General features: G+C 42.9%; 1 protein-coding gene across 1 annotated transcript in view; it reads left to right on the plus strand.

Moving 5' to 3' along the window:
- Positions 1-21,194, plus strand: part of LOC122789203 — a 1,548,683-nt gene extending 1,527,489 nt beyond the window's left edge. Inside the window, exon 12 of the mRNA XM_044056474.1 lies at positions 20,840-21,194. Coding sequence (XP_043912409.1) covers positions 20,840-21,106 — 267 coding nt within the window. The 3' untranslated portion in view covers positions 21,107-21,194. The remainder of the gene's footprint in view (positions 1-20,839) is intronic.
- Positions 21,195-22,579: the final 1,385 nt, after the last annotated feature.

Consider the following 22,579-nt stretch of genomic DNA (forward strand, 5'->3'; position numbering starts at 1 on the left):
AAGCTGCATATGAGGAAACTTCAATGGTACCTAAAACACTTATGGTCTCAACACAGCCACAGTTTGGAAACAATTATACCACTGATTCCATGCCTCCAAAAGGAATTTCTGTGGTGGGCTCAAGCATGCCAAAGAAACATAGGTCTCCCATTCTGCTTGCCTCAAGCAAATCAAATCATCACAACAGACGCCTCGGACTACGCCTGGGGGGCGCACATGACAGATCAGTGCATTCAGGGCAAATGGTCCCAAAAAGAAAAGCACCTACACATTAATCAAAAGGAAATGCTAGCAGTAAAAAATGCTATTATGGCTTTCAAAGACCTACTGCATCCAGGCCAGCTATTGATAAGGACGGACAACACCACAGTGATGTGGTACATAAACAAACAGGGAGGAACCCATTCATATCCCCTGTGCAGACTAGCCATGTCTCTTTGGAACATGGCTCTGGAATTACAAATCCAACTTCAAGCACAATTCCTGCCAGGCAAGGAAAACACGCTGGCAGACAACCTAAGCAGAAATATGACAGATCCACAGGAATGGAAGTTGCATCCTCAAGTTTTTACACAGATAATTCAAGCATGGGGACGGCCAGACATAGATCTCTTTGCTACCCACAGAAATTACCAATTGACAAAATTTTGCTCAAGGACCTATCACCCACAGGCCTGGAAAGTGGACGCACTCTCTTTCAGTTGGACAACAATGACAGTTTATGCCTTTCCACCTCTTCCTCTGCTGCCCAAAGTTCTATTAAAAGCCAGAGCAGACAGACCAAAGATGATTCTCATTGCTCCAGACTGGCCAAGACAACACTGGTACCCACTCCTGAGGAGCCTGACACATTCCCCACCATGGAAACTGCCTCTAATGCCTCTTCTGTTGACTCAGCACAACTTCAAAACTCTTCACAGTCAGCTGAAAACACTCGATCTAGCCGCATGGAGGATTACTTAAATTCACAACAGACCCTACTCTCCAAGGAGGTGCAGGATGTCATTTTGGAGGCCAGAAGGCCTTCTACTAGAAAAGCCTACACCGCAAAATGGAAACGGTTTTGTGACTGGAATCAGAAAAAGGGTCAGAATCCTGGAATACTGAATTTACCTCAAATATTACAGTACCTAGCTGAGATGCTAAGCAGTGGACTTTCATTCTCCTCCATCAAAATCCATGCCTCAGCCATTTCTGCTCAGTACAACACTGATCCTCCTTTATTCTCTCACCCTCTCTTAAGACAGTTCCTCTGAGGGGCTAAGAATATAAAACCCCCAAGGAAACAACTAGTACCTGCTTGGGACCTCAATTTCATTCTAGAAAAACTGACCCTGCCTCCATTTGAGCCAGCTGCTCCAATGGAACTGCAATATTTGTCATGGAAAACAGCCTTCCTTCTGGCTATCACCTCAGCACACAGGGTTTCGGAACTACAAGCCCTCATGGCTGTACAGCCTTTCATCATTTTCCATCAGGACAGATGTCCTTCATGGATGCATCTGCAGTCATAACAACTGGGTTGTCCTGTCGTCAGGCAGCCCTTCGGTCGGCCGGATTCCAAAGTCTGGGTCTGGCTTCGGCTGATGTCGCACTTCACCCGACGTCATCTCTGCTGGTCTTCGGGTATAAAGGCATCAGCCGACGCCATTTTCCTCAGTCTTTCTTGCCGTGGCGCCCAAGCAGAAGCTGTTCGCAAGTGCCGGTCGGTCAGATCCAGAGATTACTACTACCGAATACTACCAAGACTTCTAAAAAGCTAAGTACCCCGTTGGGGACTCTTTCTTGCCTCAGCCGATGTCAGAAAAAGTGAATAACTGTTTAACTTGTGGGAAACAAATACCTCATAAAGATTTCCACTCTTACTGTTTGCCTTGCTTAGGCCCAGACCACGACGTAGCAGCCTGTTCGGCCTGCGCTTCCTTCAACCGACGAACACTAAGGCGGCGGTCGGAGTTTGCTGAACAGTTTTTCGGCTCAGACTTTGCGTATATTATGCCGTCGGATCCTCCGACTACCCAAATTATTAAAAAACGCAAGGAAAAAGACCGACACTCGCGGTCCACGTTTCGGCCGAAACCTCGGTGAAGCAAGCCGCGAGTGTCTCGGTTTCGGCCGAAACCGAGAAAACTGGTCAATCTCCAGCCGAATCCATGGCTACTACTGAGGCTCCTGCTACCTTACCTGAATCGGCCTCAGAAATTTTGCCTACAACCGTGGTTTCTACTGACTTATCAGACACCATCCCTTTGGATGTCTCTACCCCAGCACGTGGTGCTGCTAGACCCCCTGCAGCCATGTCTATCAAGGCCTTTGCCAGGGCCAAAGCAGCCAAATCTGCTAAGGCAGTGCCTGTTAAACCTCCCTCACACAGGCCCACTTCTAGTTCACAAATGCTTACTCTGGCAGAAGATTTAATATCCTTAATTAGGGGATCCCAATCTCACCCAGACAGGGCCTCTCAGCCCCCTGAAAAGAGACCTAGGACAGAGCCCCCCGAGCCAGTGTCCTATGAGGCTTCTGCTGATGACTCCGACATTTCAGAACAGCCAGAGGACCCTTTTTCTACATATGAAGACTCCGATGCTGAAGAATCCATTCCAGCTGCCTCTCCACCAGAGGAATTTTCCTTTGGGGAAACCTTGCATGCCATGAGAGAACAATTCCAATGGCAGGGACAAGATTTCTCAGACTCAAGAAAAAGGCTTAGGACCTTCCTACACTTACCACAACATAGGCCCTTAGCTATACCTCCTGTTTTACCTGTTGTGGATGACGCATTTAATGATGTCTGCACTGCTCCTGATTCTTTACCTCCTGCCCCTGCCAAACCTGATAGATATTACAGGGTACCTGACACTCATCCCCACCTATACAAGGCCCCACTGGCAGACCCCGAAACTATTTCCCAGGGGCCTAAGGCAGTAGCCTCGACCACAGCAAAAAACCCTATTCCTTCAGAAAGGGAATCCAGGTCCTTAGACAGATGGGGAAAAAGTTTACACCTCTGCTACTCTCTCAGCTAGAGCTTTAAACTGTCAATTTCACATGATCCAATACCAAGAGTTTATGCTTGATCAGTTAACTAAGAAAGTATCCTCTGATGAATCTTTAGACAAGAAATATGTATTAGAAATGGTAAATAACATACAACAGGTTAGTAACCATTCCTTAAAATGTGGCTATGATGCACTGGAGGCTTCATTTAGATCAGCCATGACTGGCACAGTGATAAGAAGACATGCATGGCTGAAAGAACAGGTCTTACCGGATCATGTTAAAGCAAAGCTATTAGATACTCCCATGGATAAGGCCAGTTTATTTGGTACACCTGCCCAGCAGGTAATGAAGAAAATGGAAGAAAAGGCAAAATCTGTACAGACAGTTAAAGATTTCTTACAGGTTCAGCCCCCAAGGTTTAGCAGGAACTGGCCTGCCAAAAATTGGTCCTTTCCTGACTCCACAAGATCCCAAAGGGGCAGAAACAGACAATCCAGAGGAGGTGCCTACAGAGGACGACAGTGGCAAGGTAATAACAGAGGCACAGACACAACCACTGCCACTGCAACAGGACAATCACAGTGACTTGACTCTAACTCCGCCTACCAGGGAGCAAATAGCAGCACCATTAGGCGGAAAGTTAGCCTCATTTTCGAAAAATTGGCACTATATCACAAAAGACAAGTGGATTTTGCAAACCATAGACCAAGGCTACCGGTTCCACTTCCACACCTTGCCAGTGGAATGCCAAACCTGCCTCCAAATCAAAAGATAGAAGCTCTACAGCAGATAACCAAATTATCCAAGATGAGAGCTGTGGAAAGAGTACCAATAACAGAACAGGGTAAAGGATTCTACTCCAGACTCTTCCTAGTACCAAGAAAAGAGAAAAGTTGTTGACCTATTCTCGACCTGTCCATCTTAAACACATATATCATTGTCCCAAAATTCAAAATGCTGACCCTACAGCAACTTCTTCCCATGCTGGGCAAGGAGTGTTGGCTGGTAACTCTAGATCTCAAGGAGGCATACCTGCACGTCCCCATTCGACCCAATTGCAGAAGATACCTCAGATTTCTTGCAGGATCAGAGCATTATCAATTCTCAGCATTGCCCTTTGGCTTATCTACTGCGCCCAGAGTATTCACAAAATGCCTGGCATCAGTAATCGCCACTGCAGACTACAGGGAATCCAAATTTATCCATACCTGGACGACTGCCTGCTACAAGCGGACAACAAAAGCAAGCTGACAACAGATTTACAAAGGGTCATTTACTTGCTACAAGCCCTGGGATACACAGTCAACTTACAAAAGTCAAGGCTGATACCATCCCAGACAAGAACATTCTTGGGCCGGAATTGGACACAGTAAAACAAATGGCATTCCTAACTACAGAAAACAAAAGAACTCCCTCTTTACTTCTTGGCATTAACAAGACAGAACAAACTAACAGCAAGAAAAGTTCTGCAGGCCTTGGGCTTCATGGCATCATGCATAATCTTGGTACCACATGCCAGACTGCATATGAGAAAACTACAGTGGTACCTAAAGAATTTATGGTCTCAACACAGGCACAGCCTAGAAGCAGAAATACCATTAATCCCATGCCTAAAACAGGAATTCCTCTGGTGGGCCCAAGCATGCCAGTCAAACCCAGGCCTACCCTTCCACAAGTTTCGAACAAGCCAAACCATCACAACAGACGCCTCAGACCTAGGATGGGGGCGACATGCTGGACAAATGCGTACAAGGATTGTGGACTCAGGACCAGCTGCACTTGCACATAAACCAAAAAGAAATGCTGGCAGTAAAACTGGCAATCCAAAAATTCAGACCATTCCTCAAAGAAGGCCATTTGATGATAAGGACAGACAACACCACAGTCATGTGGTACATCAACAAACAGGGAGGCACTCATTCATACCCCCTATGCAGAATGACTTTGGACCTTTGGAATCTGGCTCTCAGCTACAACATCCAGTTACAGGCAATATTTGTACCAGGAAAAGAGAACACCCTAGCAGACATGTTAAGCAGAACCACCTCGGATGCTCACGAATGGATGCTACACCCAGACATCTTCAAGACCATCACAAAGAAATGGGGAATGCCACAAATAGATCTATTCGCTTCCCTCTCAATCACCAGCTCAAAAATTCTGCACAAGGACATTCCACCCACTTGCATGGAAGGTGGATTCTCTTTCCTTCAGCTGGACAGGTCTGACAGCATATGCATTTCCACCTCTTCCCTTGATACACAAGGTATTACTGAAAATCAAAGAGGAACGCCCAAGGATAATCCTGATAGCTCCGAACTGGCCAAGACAACACTGGTACCCACTGCTGAGGAGCATGTCTCGGGAGAAAATGTGGTCAATACCCCTGATGCCTTTGATGTTAACTCAGAACAACTACAGCATCATGCATCCAAACCTAAAAACTTTGCAGCTGACTGCCTGGAACATCACATAGCAGCAACTAAGCCAGATCTTTCCCAAAGGGTTAAAGACATTATCCTTGAAGCCCGCAGACCTTCAACAAGAAGGAACTATGCAGGAAAATGGAAAAGGTTTGTCATTTGGAGTACTGAAAGAGGAAAAGATGTGTCAATATAGATATTGCAAACATTCTGGAGTATTTGGCAGAGCTTTTACATACAGGCCTGTCCTATTCCTCCATCAAGATACATGCATCAGCTATTTCAGCAGAATACAGCTTTGATCCACCTGTCTTTTCACATCCTCTACTCAGGCAGTTCCTCAGAGGGATCAAGAATGTAAAACCTCCAAGGAAACCACCATTACCAGCATGGGACTTGAACTTTGTGCTAGAAAAGTTGACACTCCTCCGTTCAACCAGCAGCAACAGCAGATCTACAGCACCTATCATGGAAAACTGCTTTCCTACTGGCAATTACCTCAGCAAGGAGGGTTTCGGAACTGCAGGCCTTAATGGCAGTACAACCCTTCCTAATCTTCCATAAAGATAGGGTGTCCATGAGAACTAATCCTACATTTATGCCTAAGGTGGTATCCAGAGTGTCTTTAAACCAGGCAATCCACCTACCTACCTTCTTTTCCAATCCACAAAACAGAGGGGAAAGAATGCTGCATACCTTGGACGTACATAGACAGCTACGCTACTACCTGGACAGAACCAAAAGTAACAGAAAAAACTGACCAGCTTTTGGTAGCCTATGCAACAGGGAGGGAAGGAAAAGCAATTTCCAAACAGACAATCTCCAAATGGATAGGAAATTGCATAAGATTTTGTTACTCCTTCCATGGAAAACCAATTCCACAGAACATAAGGGCTCATTCTACAAGGGCTACAGCCACTACCACAGCTTTCTTACGAGGAGTGGCAACCAAGGACATTATTGAGGCGGCTACTTGGACCTCCGTGCATACATTTGCCAAGCATTATAATTTACCTCTATATTCTAGATCCCGAGCAGGGTTTGCCACTGCTGTATTGCAAGGGATCCTAACCACACCATAATTTTATCATCCTCCTCCCTAGTTGGCTATGGTATTCTACCCAGTTGTTATGACTGCAGATGCATCCATGAAGGACATAGTACAGTTTTGTACCTACCATAAATGTAGATGTCCGAACTGGATAGCATCTGCAGTCAGGATTAACCTCCTCCTTCCCTCTGTGGTACTCCTAGGGTATTTACCCTCCTAATAGCTAGCTGGGGGGGGAGTCTCTTATGGTGTATTTGTTTGTATATATGTACATACATGCTTATTTTTGTGTTTGCCTTCTATCTTTTTGGAAACATTGGCATTTATCCAAAATTTAGCCTTCCAAGAGGGCAACTGGCATCTGGGGCAAGAAACACTGAGGAAAATGGTGTCGGCTGATGCCTTTATACCCGAAGACCAGCAGAGATGACGTCGGGTGAAGTGCGACATCAGCCGAAGCCGGACCCAGACTTTGGAATCCGGCCGACCGAAGGGCTGCCTGACGACAGGACAACCCAGTTGTTATGACTGCAGATGCTATCCAGTTCGGACATCTACATTTATGGTAGGTACAAAACTGTACTTTTCTTTACGAACCAACCCTTCCTTTATGCCAAAGGTAGTATCCAGGGTAGCCTTGAATCAGGCTATCCACTTACCTACCTTTTACCCTAATCCACAAAACAAAGGGGAGAGACTACTACATTCCTTGAACATTCACAGACAGCTTTGTTATTATTTGGACAGAACAAAGCCATTTAGAAAATCAGAGCAACTCTTTGTGTCCTATGCTACAGGTGCTCAAGGGAAGGCTATTTCCAAACAGACAATCTCAAAATGGATAGCCCACTGCATACGCTTTTGTTATTCTTTTCATGGTAAAACTGTACCTACAGGCATCAGATCTTACTCCACAAGGGCCACAGCTACCTCTGCAGCTTTCCTCAGGGGGGTTCCTAGCAAAGATATTTTGGAAGCAGCCACTTGAAGTTCTGTACATACATTCTCCAAGCACCATCACCTACCATTATACTCCAAATCTAGAGCGGGCTTTGCCACTGCAGTCTTGCAGGGCATCCTTACTCCTCCTATTTCCACTTAGTGCCTACCACCCCTTTTTAAGCTTTGGGATTCTACCCATCTGTTATGACTGCAGCTGTATGCACGATGAACATAGTACAGTTTTGTACCTACCATAAATGTAGATGTTCGAGTGCTAATACAGCTGCAGTCCAGGTTTCCCTCCCTCCTTCCCCTCTTGGGACAGGCCTAATGGCTAACACCTCCTCATACAACCTGATTGGGGTATTCTTTTATGGTGTATTTGCTTGCATCTACTGTTTTTTGATTATATTGCATTGCATTATTACATAAATTTATGTTTTGCCTTCCTTCTGGGGGCACCTGACATCTGGGGCAAGAAAAACTGAAGAAAATGGCGTTGGCTGGTTCTTTTATACCCCTGCCGCACTGACGTCATGGAAGAAGTGATGACATCCGACGCCGGACCTAGACTTTGGAATTTGGTCGACCGAGGAACCGCCTGACTGCAGGATAACCCATCTGTTATGACTGCAGCTGTAAGTCCAAACAAATGGAAACTGCGCACCAGCTGTAGAAACCGAGCTTTATTGTAATCACCAACAAATAATCCACATAAACGCTTTATCAAACAAGTGCGTTTTCGTCCACATCTATAGTGAGACTTCATCAGACAAATTAATTAAATCCAATTGCTCTGTAAATACTCTAATTAAAATCAAAACAACCAATAATATTGTTTGCATCCTATCTAAACCAATAAAACAGAAAGGCTCATTGTATAAAAAACTCTATAGGTACTTAATATAGTGTTAAATCATGTTAAAACATTATTAAAACTTTAAACACTTTTAAAACAGTTGATTATGTTTTCCTTTGTGTATGAATACTTTCATAATTCATTGTAAATAAATTAAATACAATAAATAATCCTAGTTTAAAAATGTATGTGTATTGAAGTTTTGTTTTTTCATTGAACTCGATCTGTTTGTGTTTAAATAGCACCATCTACTGTTCATTTAGAATCACTGCAAGTTTAATCTATATTTTAGCTGCTCTCAGTTTTAACACTGAGGATAACGAAATATGTTAATTTAGTCCAGGGAACCTGGTGGCTTCTAATAGTATTTGCCACCATAATTCTTTGAACTCAAGCCATTCTTCCCAGAGACCACCTCTCATCTCTTTTTTGACCTGCTCAAGCACAAAGAAGAAAAATTTTGAATCTTTACATACTCTTGTGTGTTTATATAGGGCATTTGTTTCTTTATTCTTAAGTATCTCATATGTGTGTTCATATATTCTTTTTTTCAGCACTCTTTCCGTCTTTCCGACGTAGAATGAGTTGCATTTTGAACACATAGCCATATATACCACTCCCTTTGATTCACAGTTGTGGTGTCCTGTACTGTGAATGTTGATGTCTCTAGCTTCTAAATAAACCTCTCTTTTATTGAGGATGTATTGACACTGGTTGCAGTGTCCACATTGATAAGTTCGATTAATAGTATTTGTTATGGCAGCCTTATTAGAAATGTTGTTACTAGCATTAGTCTTGTTATTTTCTAATAACTTTTTAATGCTCCATGCGTTCTTGTAAACTATTTTGGGAGTACTTTTCTTTATATTTAAAATGTCAGAAAAAGATATAAATTTGTCCCATTCCATCTGAAATATCTTTTTCACCTTAGAATTAAACAAATTGAATTCTAGAATCCGAGCCGATTGATAATGTAATTCTCCTTTTTTGTTCTTCTTATTGGGATGAGCATAGTTGACAATGGTACCAGCGTCATTAGTAGAATCAATAGTGTTTATCGCGCTGCCTTTTATAGGTTTAAATTTTGTTAGTCTGTTCTGCTCGACCTCTTTTCTTATACTTTTAATAAAATCAAGTGGATAACCTCTTGCACAAAACATCCCTTCCAAGGTGTTACATTCCATAAAAAAATCTTCATCCCTACTAGTCATGCGACACCCCCTCACAAACTGCCCCTTGACAATATTCTTTTTGCAGTGTGGGGGGTGTGCGCTAGTAAAGTGCAAAAAGGAGTTGCAAAAAGTACTTTTTCTGAATACCTTAGTTTCCAGGTCTTTGTTATTCATATTCTTATACACTTCAATATCCAAGTATTGTAACCTATCAGTGGAAATAGTGTGTGTAAACCTCAGAAAATTCGTAGTATTCTGAATATAATCGAGGAATTCAGTTAATTTGTCGTTGCCTCCTGTCCTGAAAATAACAATATCATCCAAATAACGTCTATAAAGAGACCAATATTGCTTGTATTCTGAGTTCAAGACAAAATTGGATTCCCAACCAGCTAACACAATGTTAGCGTATGTAGGTGCGCACGCCACACCCATTGACACGCCTCTTATTTGCTGGTAATATTCTCCATTAAAAAGGATAAAATTGTACTTGAGTACTGTGTCAGCTAGTTCCACTATTGCTGTCTTTTCTGAATGTGTAAGTGTTTTATCCAAAAAGACCATATCTTCAAACATACTCATCCCCTCTTGATGGGGTATACAAGTAAATAAATCGATAACATCTATTGTGACAAAAATAAGATCTTCGGTCAGGAGGTCAGGTGTAATGTTTCTCAGCAAATCCCATGAGTCTTTCAAAATATATTCATTGTTGTTGCAAATATGTTTTGTCATTAAATCTACATATTTAGCCATGGGAAGCGTTTTTGAACCATCAGCTGCTACTATTGGTCTTAATGGAGGGTCACACGCATTCTTATGCACCTTTGGTATCCCAAAGATTATAGGAATCTTTGGTTTGGATACAAATAAAAATTTGTGCATCTTGCTATCAATTGTGCCTTCCATCATCATGTTATCCAGTATAGTATCTATTTTGTAGTAGGCCAAGTTCACCTCATTTAGTGATACACTTCTATATTTACTTTCTTCTCTAAGGATACTGTTCATTTTACCTTCGTATATTATGTTAACCATAATAACGACCCCCCCTCCCTTATCTGGCTTCATAATTCTTATTTGAATGTTGTGTCTCAAATCATTCAAGGTTTCGTATTCCTTTTCTGAAAGGTTGTATTCCTTAATATTTTGTTTGAATTCCTTTCTGATTTCATTTTCAAGAACTGTATCCAGATTCTTAATTTGTGGGTGGTATGGGGGGTTGTAAGTACTTCGCCTAGTGAAACTAGAGTGTTGAGAGTCAGACTCCGGTAACGTTGGGGACAGTATGGCTTGCAAATTTACCTTCCTAAGGAACAATTTCATGTCTATAATTGTTTGCACCAGGTCCCCTTTTGTACTAGGGATAAATTTGAATCCTTTACTAAGTAAATCGAAGTGTACTTTTTTGATAGGAACATCACTAAAATTGTATATAGAAAAATTCCTAAAGGTATGCGTAGTGCCTGTTCATAGTATCTCATCATCTGGACCGAAGTCTGAGGTATCCAAAAGAATGGAAATAGGGGTGGGGGTGTAAGTTGTTCATATTAATACCTCCCTCTCCCCCTTCTCCCTCCTCTCTTCTGAAAATTTTGAAAACGCCGTTTATTTTTGTTGTAGTATTGGTCCTCATTCTCTAAAGGTGGAAATTCCATATCGTAATCTCCCCTGATGTTCTTCATCTCACATTGCTGCAGTCCTTACATATGGGTAGTCCGCTGTCCTCGGTCGGCCCGAATACCAAAGTATTAGGCTGACGTCGGTCAAGGCGCTTAAAACTGACATCAGGACGTCAGGGTACAAAAGCGCATGACCGACGTCATTTCCTCAGTCTTTTTTGCCGCATGGTCCGATGCAGAAGCAGCGTTGCAAGTGCCGTTCGGCGTTCTGAAATTTTTCGAATTCGGAGTTTCAGACCGAATCCAAGTTGGCTAAGTACCCGTTGGGAATATTTTGGTTTTTTCTTGCCTCAGTGTTTTACCGGATGTCAGAAAAAGTGAATAACTGTATTTCTTGTGGGAAACAGATACCGCATAGGGATTATCATTCTTTGTGTATTCCTTGTTTGGGGCCTGAGCACGACGTTGTTGGGTGTCGCTTTTGTGCTAGGTTCAATAAACGCACTATTAAGCGAAGGTTAGATTGTGCTAGGCTGGTCTTTGGGAAGCGGTGCAATTATAATATGCAGTCGGATTCTCCGGCGCCCGCTTCTGCGAAGAAGCGCAAAGACAAAGCAGTTAAACCCAGGCAAGATGAGTCGTCCGTTCCGGACGCCGGTTCTTTAGAGGCTTCAGTGGAACCGATGGTTCCGACGGAGGCTTCTCTGGAGTCTTAGGGGGAGACTTTGATTTTGCAGGAGGTGGTCTCTCAGGAGGCAGGTCAGGCTGAGGGGGCTTCTCAAGTTACTGTAATCCCCTCCCTTCCTAGGGTGGTTAGGCCTTCTCCTTCTGTTTCCAAGGCTTCTCCCAGAGGCAGGCCAGTTTTAGCTTCTGTTGGTGTCACTCCTAGTTCAGCAGGGTCTGTGCCTAAGAAGCACATGCTTAAAATGGCAGAAGATTTGATTACTCTGATTAGAGGTTCTTTGCCCCCTCCTGATAAGAGGCCTAGGGTGGAGCCAGAGTTGGGAAGTTTTGAGCAGGCTTCGGATGTTTCAGAGTCTTCAGCTGAAGACTTACAGGAGTACTCTCCTTATTCTGATTCTGATGCAGATGATTCCACTCCTTCTGCTTCTCCTCCAGAGGATTTTTCTTTTTCAGAGACACTTCATTCTATGAGGGAACATTTTAAGTGGGAAGGTCAGGACTTCTCTGATTCTAGGAAAAGGCTTAGGGAGTTTTTGCTGTTACTCCAGCATAGGCCCTTGGCTATACCCCCTGTTCTGGATGTTGTGGAAGATGTGTTTGCAGAGGCTTCACTTAACCCCGATTCTCTGCCTCCTGCTCCTGTTAAACCGGATAGGTATTACAGGGTGCCTGAGGCTCATAAATATCTTTATAAGAGTCCTAGGGCGGACCCAGAAACTATTAGTCAGGGACCTAAGGGTGTCAAGGCCTCTGTTGTAAAAAATCCGGTTCCTCTAGATAAGGAAGCCAGAGCTTTGGATAGATGGGGAAAGAAGGTCTATACATCTTCTACCTTGGCTTTGAGGGCTTTGAATTGCCAGTTTCATATGTTGAAATATCAAAACTTTCTTCTTTCTCAATTGAAGTCTAAGGTGGATGCTCTGGCGGAAGGCATTGAGTGTAAAGAATTGCAAGATTTGGTGCATGTCTCTGAACAGGTGGGTAAGCATTCTTTACAGTGTGGTTTTGATGCTGTACAGGCCTCGTCTAGGGTGGCTGCCACTGGCTCAGTTCTTCGCAGGCACGCCTGGCTGAAGGATCAGAATTTATCTGACCATGTTAAGACAAGGATTTTGGATGTTCCTTTGCAGTCTGATGTGTTGTTTGGTTCACCTGTGGAGTCAGTCTTGAAGAAAATGGAAGACAAGGCTAAGTCTATGCAGGCTGTTAAAGATTTTTTGCAAGTTCAGCCTCCGAAGTTTAGTAGGAATTGGCCTGCTAAGGGGTGGACGTATCCTTCTTATGATTCCCAGTCTAGGGGTAGATCTAGACGTGGTAGGGGCAGAGCTCAGAGTTCTTTCAGGCCTAGAACAGGGAGTTCACCTGCACAATCTTCGGGTGAGGGCAGGGGCCAGTCCTTTCGTAAACAGGCCCAATGACCTATTTTTTCAGCTGCCAGATCCTTCTCGCCTGGCAGCACCTTTGGGAGGAAGGTTAGCACTCTTCAAGGAAAATTGGATGTTGGTTACCCAAGACAAATGGGTATTGGATATCATACACCAGGGTTACAAGTTTTATTTCCATACCTTGCCTCCTTTCAAAGGCATGCCGGACGTTCCTCCTCAGCAAAGACTAGAGGCGCGCAAACAAATTTCTACTACTTCAGATAGGGGCCATACAACCGGTCCCTCTGCCAGAAGTGGGCCTAGGATTTTATTCTCGCCTGTTTCTAGTACCAAAGAAAGGAAACACGTGGAGACCAATTTTGGATTTATCTATCCTCAACACATATCTGGACATTCCCAAGTTCAAAATGTTGACGTTACAACAGCTTTTACCTCTGCTGGGCAAAGATCACTGGATGGTGACACTGGATCTCAAGGAGGCTTACCTTCATGTTCCCATCAGGCCCAGTTGCAGGAAGTATCTGCGTTTTCGGGCTGGGACTTCACATTATCAGTTCTCTGCATTGCCCTTTGGCTTATCTACTGCGCCCAGAGTGTTCACGAAGGTTCTGGCTCCAGTGGTAGCTTTCTTCAGGCTAAGAGGTATACAGATCTATCCTTATTTGGACGATTGCCTGATTCTGGCCCAAGAAAAGGACGAACTTCTTCATCATTTACAGTATGTGATGGCAGTGTTAAGATGCCTGGGGTATTCTGTGAACGAAATAAAGTCAAGTCTAGTACCCTCTCAGGACATGTGCTTTCTGGGTGTGAGACTGAATACAGCATCCCAGATGGCCTTTTTGACCCCGGACAAACAAAAGAATCTTTCTCTTTACTTCCACCAGTTGTCTCGTCAGTCCAGGCTGACTGCAAGGACAGTCCTTCAAGCCTTGGGGTTCATGGCATCTTGTATTCTGGTACTTCCCAATGCCAAACTGCATATGAGGAAGCTACAATGGTATCTCAAGAATGTATGGACACAGCACTGCCAAGATTTGGACACTGTCATTCAGATAATACCTTGCATTCAAAAGGAATTTTTGTGGTGGGCTCAGGAATGTCACCTAAACAAGGGACTCTCTGTGACCCGGCCAGAGGCGAGTCAGATTCTAACGACGGATGCCTCAGACAAAGCTTGGGGAGCTCATCTAAATGGAAAATGGGTACAAGACACGTGGCCTGCCAGACTTCAACATCTACATATCAACTTGAAGGAGATGTTAGCAGTCCAATTTGCATTGATAGCTTTCAAGGATTTACTTCTTCCAGGGCAGGTGTTGATTCAAACAGACAACACAACTGTCATGTGGTACATCAACAAGCAAGGGGGAACGCATTCTTATCCTCTATGCAGACAAGCAATGATTTTGTGGGAGACTGCTCTCAGTTTACAGTTAAATCTTCAGGCAAGGTTTCTGCCAGGAGCACAGAACTCCTTAGCAGATGTGTTGAGCAGACAAATTATGGATCCCCACGAGTGGAAATTGGATCCTCATGTATTTCAGAGATTGACAGTGTTATGGGGAACTCCAGACATAGATCTGTTCGCTTCTCCACTAAATTACCAGCTGCCAAAGTTTTGCTCAAAAAGGTTTCATCCCACAGCTTGGAAAGTGGATGCTCTCTCATTCAATTGGAGCAATCTTCACGTGTATGCCTTTCCACCTCTGCCTCTCCTCCCAAAGGTACTGCTGAAGGTCAGACAGGACAAGCCAAACATGATTTTAATAGCTCCAGATTGGCCTCGACAGCACTGGTACCCATTACTGAGAAGTCTGGTACAGGAGCCTCCATGGCCTTTGCCTTTGATTCCTCACCTGCTGTCTCAGGAGAACAGTCATTTACTCAATGTCAAACTTCATTCTCTACATCTGACAGCCTGGCATATTCTGTTTTAAACCCTGGAGGGTCTCAGCTTCCACAACAAGTTTTGAATGTTATTTTGGAGGCCAGAAGGCCTAGCACGAGGAAAGTTTATGCAGATAAATGGAGGAGATTTTTATTTTGGAGTACTGCAAAGGACTTTGATGTTTCTAAACCTAATTTAAGTGTTGCGCTTCAATACCTTGCTGAGTTATTGGACAAAGGTTTGTCCTTCTCCTCTATAAAGGTTCATGCTGCAGCAATTTCTGCTCACTATGACTGTGACCCACCATTATTTTCTCAGCCTTTGTTTAAGCAATTCCTTAGAGGGGCAAAGAATATAAGACCCCCACGTAGAGCTCCTACTCCTGCTTGGGATCTCAATTTTGTGTTGGAGAAACTCACTTTACAACCTTTTGAGCCTGCAGCATCGGCAGAGTTGAAATATTTATCATGGAAGACTGCTTTTTTGTTGGCCATTACCTCTGCGAGAAGGGTTTCTGAATTACAGGCCCTTATGGCAGTTGAGCCTTTCTTAATTTTCCACAAGGATAGGGTGTCTTTGCGTACTAACCCTTCTTTTATGCCTAAAGTGGTTTCTAGTGTGGCTTTAAACCAAACTATTCATTTGCCTACTTATTATGCAAACCCCCAAAATAAAGGGGAAAGGATTTTGCACACTTTGGATATACACAGACAGTTGCGTTATTATTTGAGCAGAACGAAAGGGTTCAGGCAGTCTCAGCAGTTGTTTGTTTCTTTTGCTTTGGGTTCTCAGGGCAAACCTGTTTCAAAACAAACTATTTCTAAGTGAATTGGTTTTTGTATTGCTTTCTGTTATTCCCATCATGGTAAGGAGATTCCAGCTGGGATTAGGCCTCATTCCACTAGGGCTACTGCCACTTCTACAGCTTTTTTAAGGGGGGTGGCTACTAAAGATATTTTGGAAGCAGCTACTTGGAGTTCAGTGCATACTTTCTCTAAGCATTACCACCTTCCACTTTACTCTAAATCTAGGGCTGGATTTGCCACTGCAATTTTACAGGGCATGTTGGCAGCTCCTACTGCTTTATAGTTTTGCCATCCTCCCTTACCTCTGCTTTGGGATTCTACCCATATGTAAGGACTGCAGCAATGTGAGATGAAGAACATAGTACAGTTTTGTACCTACCATAAATGTAGATGTTCAAGATCCACATTGCTGCAGTCCAATTACCCTCCCTCCTTCCCTCTGTTGTTGAAGGTGGTGGTGTGGTTTGTGTTGTACATATTGTAAATATGGTTAGTGCACGGGTGGTTGGTTAGGTTTTGCTGGTTTTTGGCTTTGGCCTTTTTTGTTAGGGCCTTCTGACATCTGGGGCAAGAAAAGACTGAGGAAATGACGTCGGTCATGCGCTTTTGTACCCTGACGTCCTGATGTCAGTTTTAAGCGCCTTGACCGACGTCAGCCTAATACTTTGGTATTCGGGCCGACCGAGGACAGCGGACTACCCATATGTAAGGACTGCAGCAATGTGGATCTTCGAACATCTACATTTATGGTAGGTACAAAACTGTACTTTTTGTTCCTCACTCCAGGTACTCATTTGGTTATTATACCCAGTTACTTTACTAAACTTAATTCTATCATTATGTTCCCATCTCTTAAAAGGTGGCTTTGGGTAACTAATATTATTCTGGTATTCCTCAATATCCCTTTTCAGTTTATTAATCTTCCTTTGTTCCAACATTTTACATTTAGAATCAGTATCAAATCTAAGGCTATAATACCTGTCTCTTTCATGCTTAATTTCAAAAAAAAGATCTTTTTTAATAAAACTATCTAAAACCAAAATCTCTTGTTCTAGTTTCTCTAAAATCCTGTTATTTTCTTTAATAATGAGCCTAAGAATCTCAAGTCCACATTTGTTAAATGCATCAATAAGTTCCTTGTGAAAAACAGTACCAGGTTCTACATTGTTTGGGTACTTCCATACCCTAAGCCCTTTAGGTACAATTTTTTGCTTAATACATTCCATCAAGTAACAGTTTTCAGTGCCAAGCGTTTTATATCTATACATTAATCTTGATAATTTTTCAATTTTTAAAACATACGAGTCACCATCCAGTGGTGCACCATCCTCATTGCGTTCAAAATTGAAACTATAAGGACATTTCAACCAGTCCTGTATATTTTTGTTGTTTGGGGAAGTGGAAACAGTACCTGAAACATTGTTATCCAAAGTGTTCGGCTTAGAAACCCGGCCGTTAGTCGCAACTCCTGCGTAGCTGTTTTTATTCTGTTCAGCAGGAGGAAGCAAAAGTAGCGGAGTGTTAGCAGGATCAAAAATGCTACCATTCGGTTCCGCATCATCAATCGACGTAGGGCTGGATCCACAATTGTGTCTTTTCCTCTTGTGTTTCGAAGCCCCAAACCTTTCGGTCCCTTCGGACGTGACTTCAGCGTCAGTAGGTTTCCTGCCAATCAGCGTTGAGCAAAGTGGAGTAAGAAGTTCAATAAACTCTGTAAGCTGACCGATCAGCTTGCGTGACTGTCCCACTTCTTCGCGACTGCAGCTGTATTAGCACTCGAACATCTACATTTATGGTAGGTACAAAACTGTACTTTCCTGGCATTTTCAGTTCTGTGCTTTGCCCTTTGGCCTTTCTACTGCCCCAAGGGTATTCACCAAATGCCTTGCTCCTGTGATTGCTTTTTGCAGGCTAAGAGGGATACAGGTCGCCCCATACCTAGATGATCTGCTGTTTCAAGCCTCCTCTCCAGAGATTCTTCTGCAGTATCTTCATTTGGCCATCACTCTTCTGCAAAGTCTGGGGGTTCACTGTAAATTTCCAAAAGTCCTTTCAGACTCTTTCATAGGATCATGTCTTTCTGGGGTGTAGGATCCAGATTCTTCCATTGCTGGCATGCCTGCCTCCTCCCAAGGCCTTAACTCTAATTTCTTTCTTTCAATCCCGTCTTCCACTGGCCTCAACCACAGCCAGGGAGTGTATGAGAGCTCTGGGTTTTGTGGTCTGCACCATTTCCATGCTTCCTTTAGCCAAACTTCACACGAGAAGACTTCAATGGTATCTCAAGTCAGTTTGGCTTCAGCATTCTCATCCCCTTTATTTCCTAGTCCCTCTTTTTCCATGCCTCAAGCTGGAACTTCAGTAGGTGATTCAACAATTATCACTCAATCCAGGGCTCCCCTTTCAGCCTCCTCTTTTTTTCTCTGGAGCTGTTCACAGACGATTCAGACATGGGAAGGGGGGCATCCTTTGGCTCTGTAAAGGTGCAGGGCCGTTGGTCACCTCATCAAAAGAAAGACCACGTCAATATCAAAGAGATGAGAGCTCTTCTGTTGGCTGTTCAAGCATTTTACCCTCTGTTCTCTCTAGGGCACTCAAGGGTTTTACATACAGTACCACAGTGATGTGGTATGTCAACAAGCAGGGGAGATAAGCTCATATCTCCTGTGCAGGCTGGCACTTCTAGTGTGGGAACTTGGCTATCTAGTATCGAGTGACATTTAAAGCAGTCTACATTCCTTCAGGTCAGAACATTGTGGCAGACTGAACAGGTCCATAACACAATCCCACGAGTGGATGCTTCACAAGATGTGTTTCTGGATATTGTCCACCAGTGGGGTACTCCTCAAGTAAATCTATTTGCCTCCCCCCTCTGAACAGTCAACTTCCTCTTTTTGTGCCAGAGCCCCTTGCCTTCTGGTTTAGACGTCCTCTGTTTTTCCTGGAAGGGGATGTTTGTTTATGCCTTGCCTCCCCTTCCTGTCATTCCAGAAGTCTTGTCCAAAATACAACAGGATGCTCCCAAAATTTTCCTGGTGACTCCCTTTTTGGCTCAGATAACATTGGCTCCTTCCTCTTTTGCGTCTAGCCAAGGGCAGTCATCACAAGTTACTTCACAAGGTTGGACCTCCTCACACAAGACAAGGGATCTCTCATTCATCCCCACCTGTCCACGCTTCAGCTAACACTGTAGTTGATAAGAATTTGATTCTGAAGACATGCTTAGGGTCTTACAGGAGGCAGGAGAAATTCCACTTATTCAGATAGAAGAGGTTTTCCGTTTGGTGTCTTTCTCGTAACCTAGATCCACTTTTTGTGGACATTCCTTTGCTTCTATCTTATCTACATGGAACTGTTCCATGCTTGGTTAGCATATTCTTCTGTTAAGGCCCATTTGTCAGCATGTCTGCCTTTAGCACCTTCTTTAGCTTCTAGATTTGGAGTCTATTTCAGATAATCAAAGATTCAACTCTACAAACCTCTGTTTGTCAAGCTGACAAAAGAGAACGTTCACATCAGCGAATGCCTAAAACAGGGAATGGACTTAGTTGGCCACCATCAGGAAATTTTCCCTTTTCCCCACTGTCATGCGATCTGAGTTGGTATATATAGGTGGGGGGTTAAGGGGAACAGCCCCCCACCTTGGTGGGTTTGACATACTGCAGTGTGTGACGGTCACAGTGTTGGTCAACTAATTCCATTTTCTGTTTTAGTAATTCTCTGATGTAATCATTCGCTTAAGTGAAGGTTTGCTGTTGTCAGCTCGACGAATGGAGGTTCACGGAGTTGAACCTTCGATTATATGACATAGACCCCTAGATCTGAGGCTAAACAGTTTCTTGAAGGTGTCAACATAGTACAGTGGTGTAAGAACTTACCATAACGTTAGATGTCCTCCTCTCCACTGTTGCAGTATTCACTCCCTCCCTCCTCCCCTAGTCCTTTTCTCTTCTGAATAATCTAAGTTACCTCTCTAATCCTTGGACTGGCATTCCTACTGGGGCTCTCAGTTCTGAGGATGGTACGTCCGGATGTCACATGTATGCCTACGCTGTATGTGTGGAGCATACTTGTGACGCAAAAGGCTTTGGTATACTAGCTGGACATTGGGCCACCCTTGGCAGGGTATCCCTATTGTAAGAAATACCGCAACATTGAAGAGAAGGATACCTACCATTATGGTAAGTTTCCTACACAACCTTTCTGTCTAGATGTGCAGGCACATTTCCCATGCACAATGATTGGCATCTCAGCCAGTAAGGGTACACAGGGAGGCGGTTGTATTCACATCTGAAGAAAGTTGAAGCCTGCTGCCATGGCTCCTTCTGGGCTTGTTACCTTGATGGAAATAGAGAAATGGGATCAAGACATCTACTGTTACATTGATTTCTTTACACAACTTTACCTTCATTATGTGTTAATTATGAAAAATACAGTTTTGGAGATATGGAGAGGAAAACCTTCTAGCAGTACAGTGAACATAAATTAGATTTGCATATCAGTTTGAGTAAATTGGATTGAAGTAATACTGTAAGTATTAAGAATATAGCCCCACTAACAAAAGGAGTTGGAAGGAGAGTGGTAGATATGGGTGACCCATCTTGAACAAGTTGAAGGTGGTTGGTTTAAAAACATCCGAGAACATGCTTGAGAGGAAAATATGTAATGAGCACAGCAGTATGAAACCAAGATCTTCTGTGATCACTGCAGCTTTAGAAGTCCATCTCTGTACAGTTTGCATAGTTTGAAGTTCATTGTATGGAAGTAATACATTTTGTCTTGAAGGATATACTTAAAGGATGTTTATGTAAGAAATAATGAATTGCTTGGTAGTGTTTTCGTAGGGTCTGAAGGACTGAGGTAGTGAACTGTTTGATGCGTACTTGTGTTTTTTTCCAGATTTGTGATTATGTACTTTATTTTCCTTTTTTCTCCCTAAATTGATTAATTGATTTAATTTAACCACTTGTTTGAAGTTCTTTTTTTTTTTTTTTTTTTTTACAGTTATATATTCAACTAGCAGAAGATGACCAAGTACGCTACCGAAATGAGATTGAGTCGTGGGAGGAACAGATGATAGAGCTAGGACGTGAAGATCTTATTCGTAAGGCACAGCAAAGAATGCTCAGAAAGAAAGGTCGGGTGAAAGGAGGCATATCTGTAATCAGAACTATTTCTACAGAGGGAAGAAGGTCAACAAAGGCTGTAAAGTCAGATAAATCCACGTCTTTTAAAACTGTGAAATCTTCTACAACAGTTAATGAAGAATAAGACAGTTTTGCTTATTTATTAATAAAAGGAAAAAACATGCATCAGTGAAGATATTGCATTAAAGGGAGGTGTATTTAGCCACTGTCAATTGACTAGTTGACCATTCTTTGTATATTTTATTTGGTTGTCTGCAGCATATCATGAAAGTATTAGACTTGCAATTCAAAAATGTTTACTATTGTCAAGAATGTTTTATGGTTTGGTGTTGAAACACACCATAATGCTTTCTTGTTTGCATTTGTTTCTGTGTGATAGAATGAGAAATAAACATTTACTTTCCCCCAAGTTGGTTTAACCTCATAAGCTCTGTGTTTAAAGATTAGAGGTGTGGGAACAAAGCCTGTGTATTGTGGGCAGCATATTCCCACCTTGTCATAGGCACCGGAAGCTGTTAAAGACTGGGGGGGGGTGTAGGGTTACAGGGGCACTTAATGAACTAAAAGGGGTAATTTATTTATAACTATTTGCTACCACAACATAGGTTCACTTGGAGGACATTTTAAGTTTAGCCAATTCCCTGTGGGTGTTTGAATTAACATTTTCTGATTGGTCTTAGCTATCCCCATGGCTGATAATTGTATATTAGCCCTAGTGAGAACAACTGTGGTCATACCATAGATAATTTGAGGGGGCCATGTAAGGGATGCAGCATTTAGGAACTGCCTCTATCCATTAGTGGCATTAGGGGAAATCCTGGAATACATTTTCTATTATCCATCCTTAGATCCAAGTTGCATTTGAATATGGATGGATGAGCTTTGCTTTATTTTTATGGATCGTCTGTTCTGGAACAGTGGTAGCCTGTGTGATATATATCCATCTCTCCACAACATTCAGTTTAGGTACCGGGACTGAGTATTTCTGGTGCCATTTGACTTGCTGATGTTCAGTAGGTCCATCTGTATTATGTCAGAGGATGCTTTGTATGACAGACATGTCACTTCTAAGCACTCTGTAGGATACTGAGTATAATAATAAATCTTTGAGGTGGTCCATGCAAGACATATTGTTTAGGACTTGTATCCTTTTAGTAAGGGATCTCTGAAGGTATTTCAGTTGTTGCATGGGTCTGGGCAGATGCATGCCAAAGTGGGCATTATACAAAATGATTGACATAATGAGAGCTTTGTAAAGAGGGACAACAACATCTCTAGATCTAGTCAAAATCAATTTGTTTATCAGCTGTGCAATATAGAAAGGCTTTCTTATGACTCTGGGCGCATGTTGGTCAAAAGTTAGGTCACTGTACACACAAGTTCCCAAATGCCAAACAATTGGATCAGTTCTCAGAGGGCATTGTCCTGATTTTGACACCAGTTATTTGGGACAAACCTTTCTGCATGATGGTTAAGTCATTTGGGGATTCAGTAACTTCTCCTACCTTGCAGTCATCTCAAACTTAGCTGGCCAAAGCTCTTTGGTATTTCCTTTTACTTTTGAGATGTATATGCCAAACAGAAAAAGTCTCAGCAC

This window comes from Protopterus annectens, chromosome 14.part0 (genome assembly GCF_019279795.1).
Source record: "Protopterus annectens isolate FY-2018-M chromosome 14.part0, PAN1.0, whole genome shotgun sequence".
Classification (NCBI taxonomy): Eukaryota; Metazoa; Chordata; order Ceratodontiformes; family Protopteridae; genus Protopterus; species Protopterus annectens.